Genomic DNA, 27,722 nt, shown 5'->3' with positions numbered 1-27,722 from the left:
TGGTGACATACCAAATCTCCTCTAAATCCTAACAGCAGAGCTGCTGGCGTGCCTTCTTCATGATTGCATCAATGTGTTGGGGCCAGGATAGATCCTCCGAGATGTTGACGCCCAGAAACTTGAAGCTGCTCACCCTTTCCACCGCTGACCCCTCAATGAGGACTGGTGTGTGTTCTCCTGACTTCCCCTTCCTGAAGTCTACAATCAATTCCTTGTTCTTGCTGACGTTGAGTGTGAGGTTGTTGTTGCAACACCACTCAACCAGCTGATCTATCTCACTCCTTTGACCCAGGGGAGTGGCTCTGTGCAGTATGAATTCTAAGGAAGATACCTTGGCATATGTCCTTGGTGTAAGCCCAGCTTTTCAGCCAGGAGCAGCTGATGCCAAGGTCCACAGCTGGGCCTTACAGCTAGGACAAGCCCACCTGTAGTTGTCCCTACTGAAGTCTTACAACAGCCTGCACCAATTGAGGTAGCCTTTGGCATAGCTGGGGCCACAGTAAGGTTAGAACCATAGAGGGTGGCCTTGTGCATTATACTCATTTCACATCATATCTACTCTCAAGGCACAACCCCTTGTGACTTATACTCATTTCAGATGCTGTGAACTAGAACTTGGCAAGGAACACACATTCATCTGTGATATTGGCTCAGTTGTTTGTCGATTTTCACTCCCCCTTTTGTTCTTATTCTCTCCGGGAGTGAAGGACGTGCCCAGCCTAACCTGCTCGGCATATCTGCCTCCTCTGCATTTCGCAGCTCCTCTAGTATTTTGTCTGTATTCTTTGTTCTCACTCTCCAATTCACTCATTAACCAGATAATCTTGTTCACAGTTTAGCTCCATGGTCATCCTGGTCTTACCTGATCAGAGGCACCCCCCACCCTCCCTGAAGTTTAACAAGCTTCTTTTGTTTCCTTCCCAGTTCTGACGAAGGTCTTCGACCTGAAACGTTAGCTCTGCTTCTCTTCCCACAGATGTGGCCTGACCTGCTGAGTATTTCCGACGTTTTCTGTTTGGAAACATTGTCCCTTAGTTTCACAACACAGGCACAAGCTTGGATACTGGAACTGCATGCAACTTAAAGGAGGGTTTAGAGGAAATGTGTTTATGTGGTGAGGCATCTGACTGTAACATCTGTAGAGAGATAGAAACGGAGTTGGTAAATTGGTAAATTTGTTTATTATTGTCACATGCACTGAGGCACAGTGACAAACTTTGTTTTGCATGCCATCCATGCAGATCATTCCATCACATCAGTACATTGAGGCAGTACAAGGGAAAACAACGGAATGCAGAATAAAGCGTTACAGCTACACGGAAAGTGCAGTGCAGGCAGACAATAAGGTGCAAGGCCATGACGAGGTAGATTGTGAAGTCAAATGCCAATCTTATTGTGCAACAGGTCTGTTCAATAGTCCTATAACAGTAGGGTAGAAGCTGTCCTTGAGCCTGGTGGTACGTGCTTTCAGACTTTTGTATCTTCTGCCCGATGAGAGGGAGGAGAAGAGAGAATGACCAGGGTGGGAGGGGTCTTTGGTTATGCTGGCTGCTTTACCAAGGCAGCGAGAAGTGTAGACAGAGTCCATGGAGGGGAGAAGTTAACATTTCAGGTCAATGACCAGCCAGTACTCTAAAGCCTTGAGAGCGATGTAGGTGCACCAGGTCAGGCAAAGTCACCTGGAGGATGTATCAAAGGTAATTCCGTGACACTATACTGTAAATGGCAGGACCCTTAGGAGCATTGATGTACACAAGGTTTATGGGGTGCAAGTCCATATATCCCTGAAAGTGGCAACACAAGTGAATAGTGTGGTAGAGAGAGCTTACAGCATGGTTGCATTCATTATTGGGGGCATTGAGTGTAAGAGTCAGGAACTCTCATTGCAACTGTATAAAACTTTGATTGGACCACTTTTGTATATTGTATGCAGTTCTGATCGCCACACTATAGGAAGGACGTGGAGTCTTTGGAGAGGGAGCAGAAGGGGATGACGCCTGGATTAGAGAGTATTAGAAATAAGGAGAGATTGGGCAAACTTAAATTGTTTACGCTGGAGTGTCAGAGGCTGAGGGGAGACCTATTAGAAGTTAATAAAGTTATGAGAGGCATAGCTAGGGTAGATTGTGAGAGTCTTTTTCCCAGGGTGGAAATGTCAAATACTACAGGGCATAACTTTAAGGTGATGTGCAAAGCAAGTTTATTTACAGAGGGTGGTAGGTGCTGTCGGGGGAGACGACAGAAGCAGATATGATAGTGGCGTTTAAGAGACATTTAGACAGACACATGAACAGGCAGGGAATGAAGGGTTTAAGACCATATGCAGGCAAATGGGATTAGTTAGTTTGGCATTAGTATGTTTAAACACTGTATGCCATTATTTCATTTATGAATATTTACTTTGTGACCTTTTTATTTCTGGATTGTGGCCAAAATTCATTGCCAAAGGGAAGGGAAGGAGTGGGTGAATGGGGAACTGAGTCCTTCATAGATAGACGGTCCTGTCACTGTTGCCTCCTCCTCTTCCTCTTCATGTTCTTACCGCTGAGCAGTCCGCTGTACAAGTGTTGTCCCCTCATCAGCAACCCTGGCAGCCCTTCAGCTCAGTACCACAGAGCCCCTCCAATGCAGCCCGAGTGACAGAGCTTTGCCTGCACAATGTCAACCGTATTTGCTCAACCAACTCTATCACGTTTTGTAGTGGCAGCATGACTCGCACTTATGAGGGCTGTGCACGAGTACATGGGTTGGTCAACAGCCTCGTTGTCAATGCAGGGCCACGTTTGCTTAGTAGCAATAATAAAAGAAGAAATTGCTGGTTATGCTCAGCTGGTCAGGCACCATCTGAGCATGACCTTTCATCAGGACTTGTTGTTTTCCAGAACACAGTTTAATTAAGTTTCCAGGTTCAGATCTGTGCCACCTGGTTTGTTTATTCTTTCAAATGTCATGCCACGTGTTTGCTGAGTTGTACAATCAGCATTGTAAATGAAGTACAATGCATCAGTTAGTGAAACAGTACAAGTTCAAAATAGTATACTTACACTATAGTTCCTTTCACGATCCTACAATAATATAACAGCTACAATAAAATAACATCACCTATACTGTTTTAAAGTTTAATTCCATGATATCTTTTTTAAAACTCTTCAGTTTAATTACTTGCATTCTATTCACGATATTGCTACAGCAGTCCAATACTATATTTCTATTTTAGAGTCATATGGCACTGAACCAAGCCATTTGGCTCACCTGCTCCACACCGAGCATCAACCACCCATCCACACGAATCCCACACTAATCCCGTTTTACTCTCCCCACATTCCCACCCACTTCCCGGTCCCCCCCCCCCCCCCCCCAGCTTCCACCACTCATCTACACACTAGGAGCAATTTACAGTGGCCGATTAACTTACCAGCCTGCGCGCCTTTGTGATGTGGCAGGAAACAGGTGTCCGGGGGTAACTTACGCGGTTACAGGAAGAGGTGCAAACTTGACACAGACAGCACCCGAGGTCAGGATTGAACCCAGGTCGCTGGGGGTGTGAGGCAGCAGCTTTACTAGCTGCACCGCTGCGTCACCCCTTATTGACCTGGTGGTAGTCATTCCTCTGTGTGAAGAGTTGGTGCATTGTTTTGATGATGTCATGTTAGTTCATCCTGTTGCCACAGTCACTGATTGCTGGTGGTCCCGCTGTGCTCTTGATAGTTCCCCTTCCATCAGTTATTACTTTGAAACCTTGGAGTCTTAGAGCCATAGAGTTATACAGCATGGAAACAGGTCCTTTGGCTCAACCTTTCTATGCTGACCAAGGTGCCTTCCTAAGCTAGTCCCATTTGCTTGCATTTTGTCCATATCCCTCTAAACCTTTCCCATCCATGTACCTGTCCAAATTTCTTTTAAACATTTTAATTGTACCCACCTCTACCATTTCCTCTGGCATCTCATTCCATATACCCACCATTCTATATGTGAAAAACTTGCTCCTCAGATCTCCTTTAATTCATTCTCCTCTCATCTTAAATCTATGCCCTCTAGTCTTATAATCTCCTACCCTGGGAAAAAGACTGTAACTATCTTCCCTACTAATGCCCCTCATGATTTTATAAACCTCTATAAGGTCACGCCTCAGCCTCCTTTGCTCCAGGGAAAACAGTCCCAGCCTATCCAATCCCCTTATAACTCATGACCTCCAGTATTGGCAACATCCTTGTAAATCTTTTCTGTACCCTCTCTAGCTTAATCACATCCTTCCTACAGCATGGCAACCAGAACTGCACACACTATTCCAGGTGTGGTCTCACCAATGACTTGTACAGCTGTAATATGACATCCCAACTCCTGTACTCAGTGCCCCAACTAATGAAGGCAAGCTTGCCGTACGCCTTCTTTACTGCCCTGTTGACCTGTATCATCACCTTCAGGGAAGTATGTACTTGTACCCCTAGCTCTCTGTTCAACAACACTCCCCAGAGCCTTGCCATTCATTGTGTATTTCCTGGCCTGGTTTAACTTCCCAAAATGCATCACCTCGCACTTGTCTGAGTTAAATTCCACCTGCCATTCTTTTGCCCACTCTAGATCCTGATGTAACCTTAGACAACCTTCATCACTGTTCACCACACCACCAATTTTGTTGTCGTCCGCAAACTTACTAATCATCCCACCTACGTTCTCATCCAGATCGTTAATATATATGACAAACAACAGAGGACCCAGCACTGATCGCTGCGGCACACCACTGGTCACAGTCTTCTGATCTGAAAAACAACCTTGCACTACCCTCTGCCTCCTACCACCAAATAAATTTTGTATCCAATTGGACAACTCACCCTGGATCCCATGTGATCTAACCTCCCGAGCAGGCCTACCATGCGGGACCTTGTCAAAAGCCTGGCTAAAGTCAACTTAAACAATGTCGCCCACCCTGCCCTCATCAATGCTCTTGATCACCTCTTCAAAAAAAAACAATCAAATTCGCGAAACACCACTGCCCACGCACAGAGTGGTGCTGACTATCCCTAATTGGTTTCTGGCTTTCCAGATGCAAATGAATCCTGCCCCTCAGAATCCCATCCAGTAATGTTCCCACCACTGATGTTAGGTTCACCAGTCTTGCTGGTGAATTTCTTGTAGATTTGCTCTAGGGGTTGGTGATCAGTTTCTCTTATGAATTTCTTCCCATGCAGAAAGCTGTGGAATTTCTCACATTCAGAAACAGTGTCAATATTTCTCATGGTGTATCTTGCTTTATGCCGACATGTATGCTTTCAATGCAAATCTTATCACATGTCATTTTCTACTAGAGCTGCAAAATGACTATTTTCCCTTTTTGTTTAAAGGCAGGCTTGTTAAAATTCTCTTCACTACATTGTAACCAGCTGTATGCAGCACCTCCTTCCAGTAGCTGTCTTAGGTTTGCTGTCTATTCTGACATATGAGGAATCAAAGAATTCAACTGCTGGAAAGCTCCCAGATCTTTCTTGTCCTTGATGCTTCCACCTCAGTGGTAGCTGTGACACTTTCTGGGCTTGGCTCCACTGTAGTGTGCATATCATTCTGGAAAGTTGGCATTCCCTCTTTATGACATATTCAGCAGCATTCATCTTGAAACCAGCATTTGTGCTCTTTTTGCATGGCCTTGTGATTTAATGATATCAACCGTTATCTTTCACCGTCTTCCATTACCGTGACAGGAAATCCAATGAACTTCTTTCCCTTTATCCCTCTGATTCCTGTTATTGCAAGTTGTGGAATTCTGTCTCATCCATATGCCATTGTTATAACTTTGCTTTCCTTCAACATATTTTCTTTTGGATTATGCATCTAAAACTATCAGGTTCTTGAACCAACCTGCACAACCCTAACCCCCTACTTCAGCAGTGGAACACTACAAACCACCTCTTGCACTACTAAGGACTTATTTCTGATTATGTCTTTGTTTTTTTGCACTAACTTCTTGTTTTTGCACAGTCTTTTTCTCTCTCTCTTCATTGTCTTGTATATCTTATATGTAATTTATGTATAATTTATATTCTGTGTGTTGTCTGTACCTACGTGTCTGTTGCTGCAATCAAGTTTTTCATTGAACCTGTACCTCACTGTACTTGTGCACATGACAATAATCTTGACTTTTAGATTTTCAGGAAATATCTTTCAAATATATACAAAGTGGTGTGATGTTACTTTATGCTCAGTTTTAGCTTTTATGGTTGTGGAATTGTTTCTAATCCTTACTTCTGATCTGGATGGGAGAATGGATTTTACTCCCTGCCACACTTATTTCCCAGATGTTGGAAAGATCTAATCCTTTCTCTGCTGTCTACAAAAGGACACAGCCGACCTCTTCATCACTTGAAAGGCAAAAAAAATTGCAAATAATGCAAATTGGGAATAAAAATGGAAAATGCTGCAAATACTCAGCAGGTCAAGCAGCATCCGTGGAGAGGGAACATTTAACGTTAACGTTGGAGTTTAGAGTTAATGTTTCAGGTTGATCACCATTCATCAGACCTGTGAAGAGTTAAAACACAGATGTGTTTTAAGCTCAGAGAAAGGGAAGAGTTGGGGAGAACAAAGGGAGTGTCTGCGATAAGAGTGGAGACCAAGAAAAAAATGGATGACACTGACTGGTGTTGGCTAACAGTGAGTGGCAGAGGATTGTTAATGGCACCTAGTCTGCCTGGAGAAGGAGAACAGAGGAGGGAAACAATAAACAATGCTGGAAGTACAGAACAAAGCAGTTGGTGGAAATCTGAAATAAAGGAAAATGCTGGAAAAGCCAGGCCTGCCGGACTGCATCTGCGGAGAGTGACAATGCAGAGAGGATGACCTGGAACCGGTGGGAGAAGTGTGTCGGTGCTGGGGTGAGTGTAGGAAGAACTGGGTAGATTAGGATGAGGGAGAAAAGGGACAGAGGGGAGCAGTTTACCTGAAATTGGAGAATTCAATTTTAATACCGTACATTGTGTTGAGGCTCAGCTAAAAGACCAGCTCCCTAAATACCCAATGGTGGACTTGTCCCTTTGTCCCTCCCTCTCCTTCTTCCAGCAGTTAGACCTGTTCTGGGGACCATCTGCTCATTCTCCCACTGACGCTGTGTGACAAGACGAGTGCCTGTTAATGCAGCCACATTTAGGAGCAGTCGTTTGGTGTGGAGACCTCAAAGCATTGAGGCCGCACAAGAAGTTTGCCAGTTGAGACGTCTATAGGAAGAATATTTAGGATAGTAGCAAAAGCAGGACGTTAGTCAACAGCTCACCCTCAAGTAACTAATGTTGCCTTTAAATAGAGTTGGTGGTATGGTGGAGCTGAGGCGTGGGTGATGGTGGTGGGGTTGTGGTCTGTCAGACTACTGAACATGAGATCAAGAGAGGGTGTTAACTGGAATATTGAACTGCAAAATGGTAGTGCTGGCATTAATTCAGTTTATTATGCTGTTATCATGGTTTGCTGACTCCACATATTAAGATGCAAATTAGGCCATTCTGCCCCTCAAACCTGTTCTGCTGTTCAATACGATGATGGCTGATCTGAATCCTGCAACTCCACATTCCTGTCTCTCTTTACAGTGACATTTAACACCCTCTTCTTTATCAATAATCTATCTACTTCTGTCTCAAAAACTTTCAAAGTCTCTGCTCCCATCAAACTTTGAGGGAGTTCTATACATTCAAAAGCTTATGAGAGAAAAAAATTGCCCCTCATTCCTGTCTTAAATGGGCAGATACTTACTTTTAAACAATGACCCCTAGTTTTGGATTCTCCCTCAAGAGGAAGCATCTACCTCAAGAGGAGACACGTTCCCAACATTCACTCTGTCAAGACTCCTCAAGATCTTAATTCTTTCAATCAAGTTGTCCTTCACTCTTCTGAACTCCAACAGATATAAGACTAGCTTGCCCAGCCTTTCTTCATAAGAAAACCCACCCATTCCATGTATTAGTCTAGTAAACCTTCTCTGAACTCCTCGCACCAACTCTTCCATCTCATCCCCAACACCCAAACTGACAGGGTGTGCAATATGATTTGCCCCATAGATATGCATTTATTGGCGGCCCCGTTTTGGAACTCTGTTAGAACCATAGGTCATCTCCGAATAATGAGCAGGTTCCATTTTTATAGATGTCCATAAGTCAATTTTGTCTATAAGTCAGAAAATTTCAAAAATCACTTGAAATGGTAACCATACCTCCACAGTATTGTAATCAATGGCATCAAAAGTACATAGGATTGATAAGACAGAACAATTACTAAAAGTGGAGAGAGAGAGAGGGGAAACTAGTTCTGCCATTCATAGGAATGAACATATGTGTGTACGTAAGTAGGACTTTTGAATTAAATAATGTTATGGGAACGTCTTCTTATGTACGGGTGTTGATAAGTTGGGTGCTCGTAACCCAGGGACAGCCTGTAAGGAATCATTAAGTATGACAAGCTTTTCTTCCGGTGAAATTGTTTGGAGTTGTTTATTTTGCAGCTATGTATTTAGTTGGTTTGAATGCAAAATACTGCACATACAGAAAATCTGAAATAAAGCAGAAAATTCTGGAAGTACTCAGCAGGTCAGACAAAGTGTCTCTCTCTACATATGTTGCCTGATTTACTGAGTATTTCTAGCCTTCTCTGTTATGTATGGAGTTAGCAGGATAAAAATGGTTTACTGTAGGGATTTGCTATGTTCAATATAAGAAGAAATGTTTGTTGTGTTAAAATGGCTACTAATCGAGAAAGGTAAGGTGATTTTTACTGGATAAAGTGCATGGAGTTAATGCTAATTCAAAATGATGAGAATAAGTATCCTGATACGGATTTGGTAGTAATGTAATATGGTATGATTTGCTTATTATGTAAAATTGTTTGGAGTTGGTGTTTAGTTTGTAGGGCAGAGATTGCTTATAGTGTAATTATTTACTAGTTGGTTTATCCAGCATAGTCAATTTTAATTACTGTGTAACCATCTGGTGTTGGTGTCAATTTAGTTGCTTTGAGGTTGAATTAAGATTTTTTTTACATGCATACATCTATCCAGGAGCAATGAGAACAAAAGCAGTGATTTCCATGCACTCTTCTCAGAGAATTCCTCAAAATCTCTGGAGAAATGCTGTAAGGAGTGCCCATATAAACTCTGCCTGAGGAAATGTACTAGTAGAGCATAAAACCAACTCAGTCCTGATGCAAGGTCTTGCCACCAAACATTGATTATCCCTTTGGCTCCACAGATGCTACTTGACCTGCTGAGTTCCTCCAGCAGTTTGCTTTTTTGTTCCAGATTCCAGCATCTGCAGTCTCTTGTATCTCCACTGTACTAGTAGAGATTTGTTAATTCACTGGAGTGAGGATCGCTAACATTGTAATTGTTGAAGTTGCTGTAACTAAGCAAGACTCAGTATTACAATTGTTTGAGGTAGTCTTAGTCTAAGAAGCACACAGGAGAGCAGGGATCACTGCTGCCCAGTAGATCCTGAACCTGTGTGCTGGATTTGAGGTCTTAATCTTCAGACACCCTTTTTCTAAAATGGTCAAAGTCTATGCTGGCACACTTAAGGTGTGGGTGAATTTTATCAATGATGTTTGCCTTCATTGAGATGTGGCTCCTGAGATATAGGAAGCTGTCTAGGGGTTTATCGATGTTGTTGTTAATGGGTGGTGTTGTCATGGGTGGTGTTGTACAACAGAGACAGGTTAGTGGAAGAACTTTGTTTTGTAGATGTTAAGTGTAAGGCCCATTATCCTCGTACCTACCACAGGCATCTCATAGGACTGCAGAGAGACACCACCAGTGATATCTCCACAGAACCTTCCAAATCCATTGGTAGGATAGGGGAACCAATGCCAGTTTCCTCTGCGAGGTCAACGTTCCCAGCATCAAGACACTAAGCTCATCATTCACCTGGGAACCTGCAGAACTGGAGTGGAAGCGAGTCATTTTTCATCTCAAGATTTTGCTTAACAGAAAGATTACTAGTATATACTGTGTCGTTAGAGAAACAAAGGACTGTAGATGCTGGAATCTAGATGAAAAACTCTATGATGCTGGAGGAACTCAGCAGGCCAGGCTGCATCCGTGGAGAGAAGCAGGCCGTCAATGGTTCGGGTCAGGACCCTTCCTCAGGATGGTGTGGTTGTTGCTAGGACAATACTTAATAAACAGGGCACTGCTTGAACATGTATAGGAATACATTGTGAAGATTTTAGGTCCCCTGTATTTGCTGAGTCTTTCTCATTCACCATTGTGTCGGGTTATGTGATGATAAAAGGTTTCTTGCTGTTCAGACAGGGAGATTGCAAAGATGTGCAAACGTCGCAGTGATAAGGGGATCTTGAACTATTCAAATAGAGACCAGGATAGTAATAACTTAGGGGAAAAAAGAAGGGGTGAAGTTCATGAGATGTGCTCGGAAGAACTTCCCTGATCATTATGTTTCTGGCCTCACGAGGAGGTCATTTCTGCTGATCTTGGTTCTGAGAAATGAACCAGGCAAAATAAAGCAAGTAATCAGTGGAGGAACATCTAGGAAATTGTGATCATTACATAATAAGGGTTAGAAAAAACAAACATAAAACTGTAGATGCTAGAAATCTGAACCAAAATCAGAAAATGCTGGAAGCACTCAACAGGCCAGGTTGCATCTGTGGAAAAAGAAACAGTCAATGTTTTGGAGACAGAAGGGATTCTGCAGATGCTGGAAATCTGGAGCAACACACACGGAATGCTGGAGGAACTCAACAGGTCAGGCAGCACCTAATGGAGGGAAATGAACAGTCGACGTTTCGGACCGAGACCCTTCATCAGGACTGGAAAGAAAGGGGGCAGAAGCAAAAATAAAAGGAGTGGGGAGGGGGGAGGGGGAGGAGCATGAGCTGGTGGGTGATAGGTGAATAGAGGTGAGGGGGAAAGGTAGGTAGGTGGGGGAGGAGTGGGAATATTGTGAGAAGCTGTCAATGTTTTGGGTTTAGGAACAGTTCTGATGAAAAGTTGACTGTTTTTCTTTCCATGGTTGCTGCCTGACCTGCTAAGGTTTTCTGGCACTTTCTATTTTTGTATGGTAAGATTTAGATTAGTTATGGAAAAAAGGTATAGACACTCCAAGGTGAAAATAGTCCATTGGAGAAAGGCCAGTTTCAGTGGAATGCAAACACATCTAGTCTGAGGAAACAGAAAGCAAAGCTTATCAGGTAGAAAAGTAATGGAACACTTTTAAACCAGAGATTGGTACATTTCCAGAGGAAAGAATGATGGACAGAAGTCATGGATAACCATTAAATCACAAAGTCAAATAGAGCAAGAATAAAAAAGATCATATAATGGATGACAAGCTGTCAATGCGAGTGAGAACTTGGCTGGTTATAGACAGTTCAGAAAGAACCAAAAAAGGAAATTAGAGAGGCAGAGAGCATGAGACAAGATAAAAAGGAGTTCAAAAATATTCTATAGTTGACTGAAGAGGAAAATGATTGTAGGAGGAGAGATGGGACCTGTCAGAGACCAAAAAAATGGAAGCAGAGGGCATTGGCTAATGTACTAAATGAGTACTTTACATCAGTCTTCAGCAAGGAAGAAAATGCAGATGGGGTCTCAGTAAGGGAAGATGCAACTGAAATTCTGGACGAGCTAAAAATTAATGAAAGGGAGTATTAGAAAGAGTAGCTGTACTTAAAGCCACTAAATCTCCTGATCTAGATGAGATACAAACCAATTTCCTAAGGGACAGAAGGGAAGAAGTTGCAGAATCTTTCAAATATCTATAGATTTAGTGTGGACTGGAAAATTGCAAGTGTTATAACCTCATCCAATGAAGGATGTATGATGTAGAGAGCAACCACAGACCAGTCAGTCTCATCCTAGTGGCCAGGATACAACTTGAAATTGTAGTCAGGGACAGATTAGCGATCATTTGAGCATGTGTGGATTGATCAGGGAAAGCCAGTATGGATTTGTTAACAACAAATTATATATAACTAACTTTTTTGATGAAGTCGTAGTTGATGAGAGAAATGTACTGATGAGGTCTATGTGGACTTCAGAAAAACATTTGATCAGGTGCTACAGAATAGGCTTCTCATCAAGGTGGAAGTCACAGAATAAAAGGGGCTATAGCAGTTTGGATAGAAAATCGGCTAAGTAACATTAAACAGAACAGTGAAGGGTGTTTCTTCTGACTGCAGGGAGTGGAATTCCCTGGGTCCTACAAGAACCACTTTTCTTAGTACATATTGATGACTTGGACTTGAATATACAGGGTGCATTTCCAAATTTGCAGGTGACACAATATGAGGGGTAGTTAACTGTGAGGAGGATAGTGATAGATTTCAGGGAGATAGAGACGGGCTGGTGGAATGGGCAGATAGGTGACAGGTGAAATCTAATGCTGAGAAATGTGAGGTGTTACGAGGGGTGAGAAGCGACAGGGTAAACTGGAAGGCAAGAGGGATACTACAGCAGGAAGAGCTGGGGGATATGTGCAGTTCATTGAAAGTGACAGGGCAGGTTGAGCAAAAAAAAGCATTGAGGGCCCTGGGCTTTACTAACAGAGTCACTAGTACAAGAGCAAGGAAGTCATGATGTACCTTTATAGAACACTAGTTTGGCACACTGGAGTACAGTGTCCAGCTCTGGGCAAAATGTGAAGACATGGAGAGGGTGCAGAAGAGATTTACTAAAATGATTCCAGGAATAAGGATACACTGGAGAAGCTGGGGTTGTTCTCCTTGAAGCAGAAGAAATCGCGAAGAAGCGTGATAAGATCATGACGTTTATAGATCAGTGAGCTATTTATCAAGTGGGGTCCACTTTGGTAAATTACTTCAGTTTTGAGACTCACATTGCTTCCCATTCTGCAATGGCCTACTCTCCCTCCATCTCTCTCCTTCTCTTCCTCTACGTTCTTGTCTTCATTCCCTTCCCTTCCCTTCCCTTCCCTTCCCTTCCCTTCCCTTCCCTTCCCTTCCCTTCCCTTCCCTTCCCTTCCCTTCCTCATTTCTTGTTCTCTGTCTTTCTCTGCCTCTCTGCTTTCCATCTGTCTTTGCGCCTTGCACAGTCGCACTGATTTTATACCCCAAACCTTCTCTTTCCCTCAGTTGATTCTCTGTCTCTGCAGTTCTACCTTTCTATACAGCTCCATTCCCATATCCCTCTGTACCTATCATTGTTTCTGTCACCCTTCCATTTGTCTGTATCTCTCACTGTAATTCTCCCAGCTGTCTTTCCCACTCCAGTCCCATCATAAATCACTCCCTTTCTCATGTCTTTCTCCTCCTCTCCCTCTCTCTCTTTCTCATTCCCCCATCACTCTCTGTACCTCAGCCTGTCCTCTTTCTCCCTTTATCCCCTGTCCCAGCCCCTTTTTGGATTAGTTTTCTCTCCTATATTTTTCCTTTCTCTCACATTCTTTCTCTTCTGTTCTCTGTCTTTAACGCTTGCTGTTTTGCTTCCTATCTTTACCTTTCTTATTCTTTTACCCTCTGCGTCACTCATAAACCTCACTCATAAACACATTTTCTTTCCATGTCTGTTTGCCACACCACTCTCTGCCACAATACTTTCACAATCTTCTGCATTCTTTACCTCACTCCGTCTTTATCTCTCTTGCTTTTCCCTGCCTCTCTCTCTACTCATACGTGTACCACTTTTCGAATTCCAGTTTGTCAGTTTTTCTAAGTTTCTCTGCCTGTCTGTGCTTTTTCCCTCCATCTTTATGTGCATCTCTTTCTCACTCTGAGGGTATCTCTCCCTCATTGTTCCTGTAGTGCAGTGTGAGAGGACTGTGTATGCATGCGCTGTCTCTCTCTCTCTCTCTCTCTCTCTCTCTCTCACTCACTCTCTCTCTGTCCCTATTCTCTTACCTTCTCCATCTCTGCAGATATCTTTTTTTTTTGGGCATGCTGCCATTTTCTTTTTTCTTTCACAGAGTCATAGAGTTATACAGCACTGAAACAGGCCCTTTGGCCCAATTTGTCCACACTGACTAAGGTACCTACTGGAGCTAATCCCATCTGCCTGCATTTAGCCCATGTCTCTCTAAATGTTCCTATCCATGTGCCTGTCCATATGTCTTTTAAAAGTTCCTGCCTCTGTCTCCTCCTCTGGTGTCTCATTCCATATGCTCACCCCCCCTCTGTGTGAAAAACCTGCCCCTCAGATTCCCTTTCAGTCTTTCTTGCTATTTCTCTACTTCTATGTTTCTCTTTTTTTCCCCTCAGTTTTGCTCTGCTCTATCCTCCTTACTACTCCCCACCACTTATAACCTCTCCATTCTATCACCTGTCCCTTTGTTGCTCATTTTTTTAACCTCTCTTGCTTTCTATCCCTTTCTCTCTCTCTTTCACTTGCTCTGTCTCTCTCTCTCTGTCTTTCTCTCTGTCTCTCTCTTTGTCTCTCTCTGTCTCTGTCTCTGTCTCTCTCTCTCTCTCTCTCTCTCTCTCTGTCTGTCTCTCTTCTGTATTTCATGATCTGATTACCAGAATAGGCATTAGCAATCGTTTCAATACACATAATTTCTAATGAACATGCATTACTTTGGAATCAAATCCCACAGGACAAACATTGCAACAATGGTAGACACAGCGGTAAAAGGTTGACTGAAGGGAGATATTAATAGCATTGGCAAATAACAGCAATCCTGAGAATTGGGAGGCTTTTACAAGTGTGTGAAACTTGGCCAAGGAATTGATGGAGAGGGAAAAGGGTAAACCACTAAGAGATAGAAACAGATCGCAAAATTGAAATGTAGAGATTATCAACAGTGCAGTCAAAGACCGGAAAATTAAAAGGGGAAGACAAAAATGTCAGAGGTCATTGGATTTGTTGTGTACTGGATTGAATCAGCCATCAGAAACCAGGAACCTGGGCACTTCTTTAAAAAAGTCACATGGATTCTCTGAGAGAAGTGATTCCCACTTTTCCAGCCACGTTCCACCTCCCAATCCCAGTCATGGCCTTGGCACCTGGCTCCCGATCCCGGTCACACTCTAGTTCCAAATCTCCATCCTGGCCATGATCCGGTACTGGCCCCCAATCCAGGCCACACTCTGGCCTGCAGCTTCCCATCCTGATCACACTCTGACTCCCAGCTGCACACCCGTCCACATTCCTGGCCACGTTTTTCCTGCCCACCTGTCTGTCTTCCCAGCCATGCCCTGGTTCCCAGTCCCAAACCCAGGCCCATTCCGCAAGGCACTCCAGCCACACCACCCAGCCCTCTTCCCAGACACTGTCCACACACCCAGCCCTCTCCCTGGGCACTTGATGTCCACACTCCCGGCCCTGTTCCCGGGCATGATGCCCACACACCCAGCCCTGTTTCTGTCCACAATCTGGCCCCTAGTTGCCTGGGAGCTGGCACTAGCTCATGATCCTTGCCATCTGTTGCCATTTGAAGAGGGGTCAAGAAGCAAAAGGCCGATGAATGAAGATGTTCACCAGATGTAACACAGGGAAACTGTTTTCCTTTTATACAGAGAGTGATCGGACTGGAATGCACTCTGGGGAAGGTCAAGAAGGTAGATTCAATGAAAGTGTTCAAGAAGGGAGTAAGAGGGAAAGGAACCTATTGGGTGAGAGGCCAAGGGGCTAACTGGATTGCTGTTCCATACAACCAGGACAGAGTTTGCAGGTCTCCTTCCTCTCTATAAACATTCTGTGGTGCTCCACATTCAGTAGGGCATGGGCCACTTGTTAAACAGCTGTATGATACAGTTTTAGCAGAGTAAGCATCAAATACTGCAAGGCTGCAAAACCACTGATTATCCGATTAAAGTCAGCAGAAGATTGCCTCTGTTGCTGCTGCTCTCACACAGTTGTCCATCATTCCTGAGTCCAGTCTAATAGAGCTCTTTGGCTGAATTGAATGAACCTGTGTCGCAAAATGCAGGCCGTTTCTCCACTCAGAGCACATTATTCTGAAACAACCACGCAGCAAGTTCCTGTTTTGAATGGATTGACATTTGTAGAGCTCGGTGACTGAGGTACCGCAATATTTGCATTTAAAATGTCTGGAGGAAGTTATTGCAGAAAAACAAACTGACTGAGCCTCAGGTGGCATTGGAGATCTGGGTAGAGAGTGATCAGATATCACACTGGTTGACTTCACTATGAATTTCTGGACCAGTGTAAAGCCTGACGTTCCATTTGCCTTTGAATTTTCCTGATTACAGCTCTCAAAAACTGCACTCAGTGACAGACACAGACAATGACTAATTGCATTAATTGTAATTAACAGGTTGCTTTTTTCACAGTATTATCCTGTGGATTCCAAAGTGGTAAGGAGCAAGATTCCAGACAAAAACATGAAGTAGTTTTCAACTAATAATCACCTTTAGATCTGGGATAGCTGTTTCTGTGCAGTCAGTTACTGAATCTGATTTCTTAAATATACTTACATGGAAGCAAAGGTGTTAGACTTCAAAATCTCACTCCACATAGGCTGGGAGAAAATCGCTCAGGGTGTATAAGATTATCTGCAGAGGCAATACAGAAAAGTTACTTCCTCTTAAGGTGCATTGTCTGCCCAGATCTGAGGAGAGTAAATGGGTCAGAGTTGTACATAACTATACGGTCAGGCCGCATCTGTGGGAAGAGAAACGGGAGTAACGTTTCAGGTTGAAGACACTTCTCACAGATGCAGCCTGACCTGCTGAGTGTTTCCAGCATTTTCTGGTTTTATTTTAGATTTTCATCATCTGCAGTTTATTGATTTTCTTGTACTTAACCATAACTCCCATTTATTTGCATCCCACCTACTAATCAATACCAAACTTTCTCCTCATTGACAATGAAAGTCAGATTTGAAGTCCCTTGTAATCGTGGGACCTTTTGGTTTGAAAACCTCCTCAAGGTAAAGCGATTGTATCCCCCTTCCCTGATTGGGAGTGTGATGAGTTTAGGCCTACTCATTCTAAAGCTGCCCACCGATTTGCACCAACTTAACTAAATGCTAAATGTTGAGCCATCCATTGTGAAGGAGTTTGCTGTTCTGGGAGTGGAGATGTTGGAAGTTTTATTCATCACCTTTCCAGCACCTAAGTGCTTAGATATTGACAATAATTTGGTGCCTACCATCTCAAATAATCAGATGCCTTGCCATTTCTAACCTTGTCATATCCTCGCTTTTAAATCCTACAATGGTCAAAAAGCACCATGTCTATAATCTCCCTCAGCTCACCACCCTCTGAGATACCTGTGCTCCTATAATCCTACACTCTTGCCTTGAACCTTGCCTTCATCAATAGGCCTGCCTTAAACTATCTGGCCCCTAAACTCTACTCCCAAAACCTTCCTGTCCCATTTTTTCCATTTTCCCTTTTGGAGACTCCATAAAATCTGTCCCTCTGACCAAGGCAGATCACTTTCACTTGTACCTGCTGACATGGTTCAGTGCCTGTGTTTTTGTTTATATGATAATTCTCCTGTGAACTGCCTTGGGATGCTTTGCAATGTTGAAGGCATGGTGTGAAAGAACTGTTTTGCATGTTAACAGTAGCAGAGATGTGCTGAATAGAAAGCTGTAGAGAAGTGGAGACTAAACATGCCCTGTTCTCTCTCTCTCTCTCTCTCTCTCTCTCTCTCTCTCACACACACACACACACACACTCTCTCTCTCACAGTCTCTCTCACACACTCTCACACTCTCTCTCTCACTCTCTCTCACACACACTCTCTCTCTACTTTCTCTATCCCCCCCTATCATTTTCTCTCCTCTTTCTCTCTACTCTGTCTACTCTCATCATTTCACTCCCTTTCTCTCTCCCTTTACTGTGTCTTTCTGCTCTACTGTCTATCCCTTTCACGCTCCTCTCTCTCTATTTCTCTAATTGCTCTAACCTGTACTTTCTCTTCCCCTCTCCCTTCTTTCTTTCACTCCTCTACGTCTCTCTCTCTCACTCTCTCTATTTCTTTCCCTTCCATCCCTAACTTTCGTTATTTCTCTTCTCTCTCACTCTTTCTCTCTCAGACACCACACTGTTTCCTCGATCTCCTTTCCCGTTTCCTACACAATGACATTGCTCCAACACTGAAACTCTTATCACATGAATGTAGTTGAACTTCATTGCAGGAACTCTTGTCTTGTTGTTGCAGAATAAACCCCAGAGGAAAGCTAAAATGAAAGAGCACATTTCACCCTTTAGAGTCTCCTTCAAGAAAGAATATTCCTGGATTCAACTGGCTGGTCATTCAGGTAATTCACCTCAAAGACACTTTACCTCTGAAGCAACATGCATTTGTAAGTGACATTTTTGTTGCATGCTTTTGTCTCTCTGTTTTAATGAAAGGGAGAATTTGTAATGACATAATGCCTTTGAACATTTGTGAATCAGAGCCAAAAGTGGGTTTGTGACGTGTAGGAATGAAGGAAAACACAATATAGGCAATTTGCATACAACAAGCTCCCAAAAATAGCATTGACATAATGAGCCAAGAATTTGGCATGACAAAACTGCCTAAGGGAAAACTGTGGGCCAGATCACTGGGAAATCTTTGCAGCTGTTCTTCAAAATAGTGTCAGAGTCTAATGAGAGGTCAGATGGGTCAAACTTAATTTCTCAGAAGAAAGAACATAAGAACAAGAAGCAAAAGGAAGCCTATCAGCCCCTCATACTATCTCTGTCATTCAATGAGATCATAGCTGATCCTTTACCTCAGTTTCATTTTCCTGCAAATCGTGATTTCCTCAATGACCAAAACTCTGTCGATCTTGGTCTTGAAAATACACACAAGCTGATTCTGGGGTGGCACAGTGGCGCAGCTGGTAAAGCCGCTACCTTACAGCACCAGAGACCCAGGTTCAAACCTGACCTCAGGTGCTGTCCACCTGGAGTTCTCCCTGTGACCATGTGGACTTCCTCCGGGTGCTCTGGTTTCCTCCCACATCCCGAAGACATGCGGGTTGGTAGGTTACTTGGCCGCTGTAAGTTGCCCCTCATGTGTAGGTGAGCGGCAGAATCTGGGGAGAGTTGTGGGGAGAATATAAAAAATGGGATTAATATAGGATTAGCATAATTGGGTGATCAGCGCGGATTTGGTGGGTCATAGGGTCTGTTTCCGGGCTGTATCTCTCTATGACTATGATTCTACGTTCTTGGGTACAGAATTCCAAAGATTCCCCACCTTCTGGAAGAGGAAATAAGGAAAGAGCCTTTAAGGAAGGCTTTCAGTGCTGTTTCAAGTCAAGTTTATAGTCAAAAGTCAAGTTTATTGTCATATGCACAAGTACATGTACATATGCACAGATGCAATGAAAAACTTACTTGCAGCAGCATCACAGGCACATCTCATCAGATAAACAGCATCACAAGAAAAACATAAATTAAACATATATTATACACATTTTTACAAGAAGGAACACAATTAGAACAAAAAGAAGTCCATTTTAGTGCAAAGTGATCAAAGTGCTCATAGTGTTGCTATACCAAGGTAGTGATTAGGCTTGTGCAGGTTGGTCGAAGGGAAGTAACTGCTCTTGAACCTGGTGGTGTGGGACTGCAGAATAGCAGAATCCTTATTTTCAGACTGTGACCCCTGGTTCTAGACATCCCAGCCAGAGATAACACCACCTCCTCTTCTCTGGGTTTTGTATTCAAGTTGTTGAGGTGACACTTGAACCCACAACCATCAAACCAGTATAAGAGTGTGCTACTTGCAACCAGTTGGCTCATTTCAAATCTTGCAAAGCTAATCGGATGGGTATTAACAACCAGCAACAATGTTTTGAATGATCGGAAGCTTGCACAAAATTGCACTGTGTTACAATGAATATAAATATACAAATTAATGTTGCACTTTTTTCGTGTGATCCAATGTGTGTATGAAGGTTTCTTAACATTGTCAGATGTATTTGTGGATCCCATTGCGTGTGTTGGGGTTTCTTTGGTCATTGTTTCCTGATTACCATTTTCTCTGGTGTCTGTGGTCTGGACTGTTAACTTGTCAAAGGGCAGAGGACAGAGTGTCCCTGTACTCAGCAGCTCAGGTCAGTTCCTGCAGCAGCCAAAAATAACCCAAAAACCAATTTCCATGCTTGTTTGCTGTAATCTGTCCAATGGTCAAGGATAGTGGCCCACTTTCAACTGTTCCTACCTGGCCAGTCCCCACTTTCTGCATCAGTCCCACCACCTTCTCAGAATACCCCAACCTTAACTGGTTTAAATGAAAAGGTGAACAAAATACACATGGGCCTGAGCAGGGGAGCAGTGATGGCTTTCTTGACAGACTAATCTTTTGGAAACCAGGAGAAGCCTGGAGGGTAAGTTTTAACCATCTTTGGTTTCCTTGCAAGCAGGAGTGCTTGTGCAGGGCTACCCCTCATTGAACCAAGCCAAGAGCCTCTCCACCTTCCTCATGATCCTGTCCAGATGTACCTTTTAAACCTGCCCATCCCTTCACCACCCTTTCTGGATCTTCCCATGATCCTACTCAGTGGCACCTCCTAAACCTGCCTGGAAGCTCCCCTTCCCTTCCAAATCCTTCCTGGATCTCCTCTGATCTCCCTGAGCTTTGCAGTCCTGCCTAGAGTCTCCTAACCCTAAATGAAGCTCGTAAGCTATGCCTTATGCTCCTCAATGTGGTGTAGACTCAAAAGTGGGTTTAAAAGGGATCATTTTACTGATAATAAACAAGCAATTTTCTTTTTAACTATGCCTTTTAGGTTTCTTTGTGTTCAGGGTTCTCCTTCCTCCTGAATCTGTCCAGAATCTGTCTCTACTCTACTCAATATAGTCCAGATCCTTCCCCTATTCACCTCCCACCAATTTACTGACCAGGTGTTGGATAGTTCTTGCACTGTGATGCATCTTCATTGATAATTGAGCACATTACCATTCATTGTTGTCGTTATTCATGTACGTTAAAAAGGATGTCTTCCTCTATTTGCCATTTAGGTAGTTTCAAACCAGGGGATGGTGGGAAGATCCTGAAGAAGTACAGTGAAAACGAAAAGTTGTGCTTTGAGCAACTAAAAATGGACCGGTTAGCTCCCTTTGTACCCTGTTACCATGGTGTGGTCAAAAAAGGAGAAGAGCTGTACATTCAGCTGGATGACTTGTTGGCCGAGTTTGACAGCCCATGTGTTATGGACTGTAAAATGGGAGTAAGGTATGTGATATCTTTATGTATAAGGTGACCTGGAGTTAACCTCTTTGCTTTAAGAATGTGGGAGAAAGAAAGGTGGAGAGAAAGGAAAGAAGGAAAGAGCCTTTAAGGAAGCTTTTCAGAGCTGTTTCAAGTCAAGTTTATAGTCAAAAGTCAAGTTCATTGTCACATGCACAAGTACATGTACGCACAGATGCAATGAAAAACCTACTTGCAGCAGCATCACAGGCACATCTCATCAGATAAACAGTATCACAAGAAAAACATAAATTAAACATATATTATACACACTTTTACAAGAAGGAACACAGTTAGAACATTTTGGTACAAAGTGATCAAAGTATTGGTATTGGTATCGGTTTATTATTGTCACTTGTACCGAGGTACAGTGAAAAGCTTGTCTTACAAACCTATCGTACAGGTCAATTCATTACACAGTGCAGTTACATTGAGTTAGTACAGAGTGCATTGATGTAGTACAGGTAAAAACAGTAACAGTACAGAGTAAAGTGTCACAGCTACAGAGAAAGTGTAGTGCAATAAGGTGCAAGGTCACAACAAGGTAGATCGTGAGGTCATAGTCCATCTCATTGTATAAGGGAACTGTTCAATAGTCTTATCACAGTGGGATAGAAGCTGTCCTTAAGTCTGGTGGTACGTGCCCTCAGGCTCCTGTATCTTCTACCTGATGGAAGAGGAGAGAAGAGAGAATGTCCCGGGTGGGTGGGGTCTTTGATTATGCTGGCTGCTACACCAAGACAATGAGAGGTAAAGACAGACTCCAAGGAGGGGAGGCTGGTGTCTGTAATGCGCTAGGCTGTATCCACAACTCTCTGCAGCTTCTTGCAGTCCTGGGCAGAGCAGTTACCATACCAAGCCGTGATACATCCAGATAGGATGCTTTCTATGGTGCATCGGTAAAAGTTGGTGAGAATCAAAGGGGACAAACCAAATTTCTTTAGCCTCCTGAGGAAGTAGAGGTGCTGGTGAGCTTTCTTGGCCGTGGCATCTTCGTGTTTGACCAGGACAGGCTGTTGGTGATGTTCACTCCCAGGAACTTGAAGCTGTCAACCCTCTCGACCTCAGCACCATTGATGTAGACTGGTGCATGTACGACGCCCCCTTTCCTGAAGTCAATGACCAGCTCTTTTGTTTTGTTGACATTGAGGGAAAGGTTGTTGTCATGACACCATTTCACTAAGCTCTCTATCTCCTTCCTGTACTCCTACTCATCACTGTTTGAGATATGGCCTACAATGGTGGTATCATCTGCAAACTTGTAGATGGAGTTAGAGCAGAATCTGGCCACACAGTTGTGAGTGTGTAGGGAGTAGAGTAGAGGGCTGAGGACGCAGCCTTGTGGGGCACCAGTGTTGAGAATAATCGTGTCGGGGGTATTGCTGCCTATCCTCACTGATTGTGGTCTGTTTGTTAGAAAGTCAAGGATCCAGTTACAGAGGGAGGTATTGAGTCCCAGGTCTCGGAGTTTAGTGACAAGCTTGGTGAAAAGTGCTCATAGTGTTGCTATACCGAGGTAGTGATTAGGGTTGTGCAGGTTGATTGAAGGGAAATAGCTGTTCTTGAACCTGGTGGTGTGGGACTTCAGGATTCTGTACCTCCTGCCCGATGATAGCTGCGAGAAGATGGCAATGGCCTGGATGGTGGGGATCTTTGATGATAGATGTCGTCTTCTTGAGACAGCGCCTCCTGTAGGTATTACCAATGGTGGGAGGGATGTGCCCGTGATGTATTGGGTGGAGTCCACTAGTCTCTCAGCTTCTTATGTTCCTGTGTATTCTAATTGCCATATCAGACCATGATGCTATCAGTCAGGATCATTTCAAGAGCACATCTGTAGAAGTTTGTTAGAGTGTTTGGTGACATGCAGAACCTCCTCAAGCTTCTAAGAAAGTAGAGGCACTAATAACACTTGATGTGCTATTGTTGTAGTAATATAGGAAACATAACAATCAATTTGATGATTTAGAAGCAAGATCTGTATTAAAGCAATTGCTAGAACTTTTATTTATTACCGTCAAGGTGAACGGGACCTCTGCCCACTGCCTCCTCACAAAAGACTCGTGTTTCCTTTCACTCCCAACATACCTGCTGCTGGTCGATAGACCTGGAAGCTATGGGAATTGCATATTGAAAATTGACTTTTGCTGTGAACAGCTGTTCTCCTTGCACCCATCAAATTTGGGCACATCCAAAACTCTCCTACCTGTTTCCTAACTTGCCCAGTTGCCCAATGCCCCCTGACCTACATTGGCTCCTGGTCTAGTTATGCCTCAATTTTTATATTCTCAATCACTATGCCCATGCCCCTCCCTATCTATATAACCTCCTCCAGCAGTACAATCTTTCAACTCTCTCTGCCTCCCCCTAATATTGGCCCATTCCACCGCTGGCAGCCATGCCTTCAGTCACTCTACACCCTGGCACTCCCTCCATAAACCTCTCAGCCCTCTCCACGTTTCTCACTCATTTCTTTAAAGCAACCTGTTTATTCCAGTGGCTCAATGTTCTGCTTTTTTGTTAATACTCCTGCAAAGCGTCTCAAAGCATTTCACTACATGAAAGGCACTATGTAATTGCAAGCTAAGTCATTGAATTCAATATTGAATCCCCAGGGCTGTAACCTGCCTAGTCAGAGATGAGGTGCTGTTCCTCAAGCCTACATTGGGCTTCAATGGAACGATGGAGGAGGTCAAAGACAGAGAGGTCAGAGTGACCGTGGGGGATGGAGAATTAAAGGGAAAGGTGACTGGAAGCTCATGGTCACCTATATGGACTGAATGAAGGTGCTCCACAAAACAGTTACCTAATCTCTGTTTGGTTTATTCACTGCAGAAGAGATCACTTTGTGAGCAGCAATAGACAGCACGGAAACAGGTCCTTCCACACTGACCATCAACCAACCACTTACACTAATTCTACACTATTTTATTCTCCCCACACTCCCATCAACTCTCTCCCAGATTCTACCACTTATCTGCACACTCAGGGCAATTTACAGTGGCCAGTTAACCCACCAATCCGCATGTCTTTCGGATGTTGGAGGAAACCGGAGCATCTGGAGAAAACCCATGCGGTCATAGGGAGAACATGCAAACTCCACGCAGACAGCCCCAGAGGTCAGGATTGACCTGGAGGTCGGTGACTAGTAGTGTTCTGCAGGGATCTGTTCTGGAATCCCTGCTCTTTGTGATTTTTATAAATGACTTGGATGAGGATGTGGAAGGGTGAGTTAGTAAGTTTGCTGATCATACAAAGGTCGGTGGTGTTGTGGATTGTGTAGGAGGTTGCTGTAGATCACAACAGGATATTGATAGAATGCAGAGCTGGGCTGAGAAGTGGCAGATGGAGTTCAACGTGGAAAAGTGTGAAGTGATACACTTCGGGAGATCAAATTCAAAGGCAGGTTAATGGCAGGACTCTTAGCAGTGTGGAGGAACAGAGGGATCTTGGGGTCCACATCCATAGATCCCTCAAGGTTGCCATGCAGGTCGATAGGGTTGTTAAGAAGGCATATGGAGTGTTGACCTTCATTAGTCAGGGTATTGAGTTTAAAAGCCGCGAGGCAATGTTGCAGCTCTATAGAACTCTGGTCAGACCACTCTTGGAGTATTGTGTTCATTTCTGGTCGCCTCATTATAGAAAGGATGTGGAAGCTTTAGAGAGGGTGCAGAGGAGATTTACCAGGATGTTGCCTGGATTGGAGAGCAGGTCTTATGAGGATAGGTTGAGCAAGCTAGGGCTTTTCTCTTTGGAGAGAAGGAGGATGAGAGGTGATTTGATAGAGGTGTACAAGATGATAAGAGGCATAGATCGAGTGGACAGTGAGAGACTTTTCCCCAGTGCAACAATGGTTAACATAAGGGGACATAATTTTCAGGTGACTGGAGGAAGGTATAGGGGGGATGTCAGGGGTAAGTTTTTTACACAGAGAGTGGTGGGTGCGTGGAACGCACAGCCGGCAGAGGTTGTGGGGGCAGATACATTAGGGACATTTAAGAGACTCTTAGATGGACACATGAATGATAGAGAAATGGAGGGCTATGTGGGAAGGAACGGTTAGATAGATCTTAAAACAGGATAAAATCTCTGTCGGCACAACATTGTGGGCCGAAGGGCCTGTACTGTGCTGTAGTGTTCTATGTTCTATATGAACCCGGGCCTCTGGTGCTGAGAGACAGTGGCTTTACTGACTTTGCCACTGTGCCGCCCAATTTGTTGATGTTGTTGAAACAAGTCCAGCCTTATGAGTCCCTGGACTAAGACAGAGCAGTGACTGACATGACTTGGATAATAATAATAATAGTTAGGTGGATTAAAACTAGTATAATTAAACAAACCAGGACTACTATAGTGACCAGCTGACAGTTATTAATTAGTCTGGACTAGCCCAGTAACTGACTGCACTAGGACCTGTATGGCGACCAACAGTACCAGACGTGGGCAAGTTGGATCTGTATGACCTGTATCTGTGCAAATCATACAGAAAAGAAGGTTCAGTCCAACTCAACAACCTTCCATCTCCTTTAAACCTCAAAAGTCAATTGAATTCGTATTGTGTATAGAAGCTAATTGGAGTGTTCATGAGCCATCCCAAGGCAAAGGCAGGTATGACCGTTTTTTTTTAAGTTCCTGGAATCTGTGGCCTTCCTGCACACATCAGCAAACAGCCAGCATTCTCTGTTTTTCTACTCAGGTTCAAGACTCTTTCTGTGATTGGCCAGTTTATAGAATGCTAGCTCACAAGTAGATAAGAAAGGTCTCGCTGACAGCTCTGTAGATCTCTATCACACCGGATCTGTGCTTCCCCCCTAGGACTCCACTACTTGGAAACCACAAGAACCTAGTCGAGGCTGTTTGCTTGTGAGAATCCGGTTGAGTTTCCCTTTCGTGTAGGAGAGTTATTTTTGATTTTACTTATTTTAGGCTGCAATTACTATACATCAAAGCACAGTGCAAGAATGGCACTCATGATCTTATTGCCAATCAATATCTGAAATATTTGCATTAAAATGGTGGTCTCAGTTAATTCACCATGCAAGATTCAACTACTTATTGAACATCAAAAAAAAACTGCATTTGCTGGATATTGAAATGAAGACTTCTCACAGCACCTTCCCATGCACCTTCAGGAGATGCAGTACTTGCCATTTACCTCTTCCCACCATCCAGGGACCTAAGCAGTCACTCCAGGTGAAGCAGTGATTCACTTGCACTTAGATTCATAGAGTTCTACAGCTTGGAAACAGGCCCTTCGTCCCAACTGGTCCATGCTGACCAGGGTGCACATCCAAGCTGGTCCCATTTGCCAGCGTTTGGCCTATAACCTTCTAAACTTTTCCAATCCATGTACCTGTCCATGTGTCTTGTAAATGTTGTTATTGAACCTTCCTCAACCACTTCCTCTGGCAGCTCATCCCACCCTCTGTGTCAAAAAAGTTGCTCCTCAAGTTCCTATTAAATCTTTCCCCTCTCACCTTATAACGATTAGAGGCATAGATAGGGGGTGAATGCACTCTTGAAAAAGGATGAGTGCATTCATCCCTATCTATGCCTCTCATCATTATGATTCGGTGTACTGAATTCAGAGCTCACAAAGTGATGTCCTCTGTGGTGAATAAACCAAACAGAGATTAGGTAACTGTTTTGTGGAGCACCTTCATTCAGTCCACGTGGGTGACCGTGAACTTCCAGTCACCTGTCCCTTTAATTCTCCATCCCCCACGGCCACTCTGACCTTTCTGTCTTTGACCTCCTCCGTTGTTCCAACGAAGCCCAATGTAGGCTTGAAGAACAGCACCTCATATCTGACTAGGCAGGTTGCAGCCCTGGGGATTCGACATTGAATTCAGTGGTTTCAGACCATCACTGATGCATGGTCATCCAGCTCGGTTTTTCTCTCACCACAGATGCTGCCTGACCTACTGAGTATTTCCAGCATTCTCTTTTATTTCAGATTTATTCTGTATCTCACAGCCCCAGTATGTTATTCTCTCGACTGCTGTCATTCATCTCCCTCCACTTTCACCGCCTTCAGAGAGAGCAATCATCACCCTCGCTTTGAAGGCTCCTAACGTATTTGCATCAGCATATCAGTGGCATTTCTTGTTCTCTCCATCCCTTCCCGTCTACGTCTGAAACCTTGTTTTCTCACTTTTAAAGTTCTCATGAACAATTGCCGACCTGAAATGTTCACTCCATTTCTCTCCACAGATGCTGCCTGACCTGCTGAATATCCCCAGCATTCTCTGTTTTTATTTCAATAAATTGATATCATAAACAAATAAATCAAGACTAATTTAGGACACTTGAACGTATGCCTCATCTTTTATTTTTTTATAATGATGTCTCGGGAGGTAACACTTTAAAGCTCCCTCAAAGGTTCAAGCCCCACTTCCAAATCAAGAGTACATTAGTCCAGCCGATACTTCCAGCCCTACACAATATTTTTGGGTGAGTGACTAAATCAACACCCCATAGAACATGGAACAGTACAGCACAGAAAAAGGCCCTTCGGCCCACAATGTCTGTATTGACCATGATGTCAATCAAAACTAATCCCAACTGCCTGCACATGATCCACATTCCTCCATTCCCTGCATGTTCATGTGCCTGTCTA

At 43.7% G+C, this 27,722-nt stretch overlaps 1 protein-coding gene across 1 annotated transcript in view; it reads left to right on the top strand.

Moving 5' to 3' along the window:
- itpka (inositol-trisphosphate 3-kinase A) overlaps positions 1-27,722 on the top strand; it is a 79,186-nt gene that overhangs the window by 31,602 nt on the left and 19,862 nt on the right. Inside the window, exons 2-3 of the mRNA XM_052017808.1 lie at positions 18,077-18,176; positions 20,875-21,088. Coding sequence (XP_051873768.1) covers positions 18,077-18,176; positions 20,875-21,088 — 314 coding nt within the window. The remainder of the gene's footprint in view (positions 1-18,076; positions 18,177-20,874; positions 21,089-27,722) is intronic.

Source organism: Pristis pectinata, chromosome 1 (genome assembly GCF_009764475.1).
Source record: "Pristis pectinata isolate sPriPec2 chromosome 1, sPriPec2.1.pri, whole genome shotgun sequence".
Classification (NCBI taxonomy): Eukaryota; Metazoa; Chordata; class Chondrichthyes; order Rhinopristiformes; family Pristidae; genus Pristis; species Pristis pectinata.
Note: the sequence above shows the minus strand (reverse complement) of the source record. Positions and strands in the feature narration are given on the sequence as shown.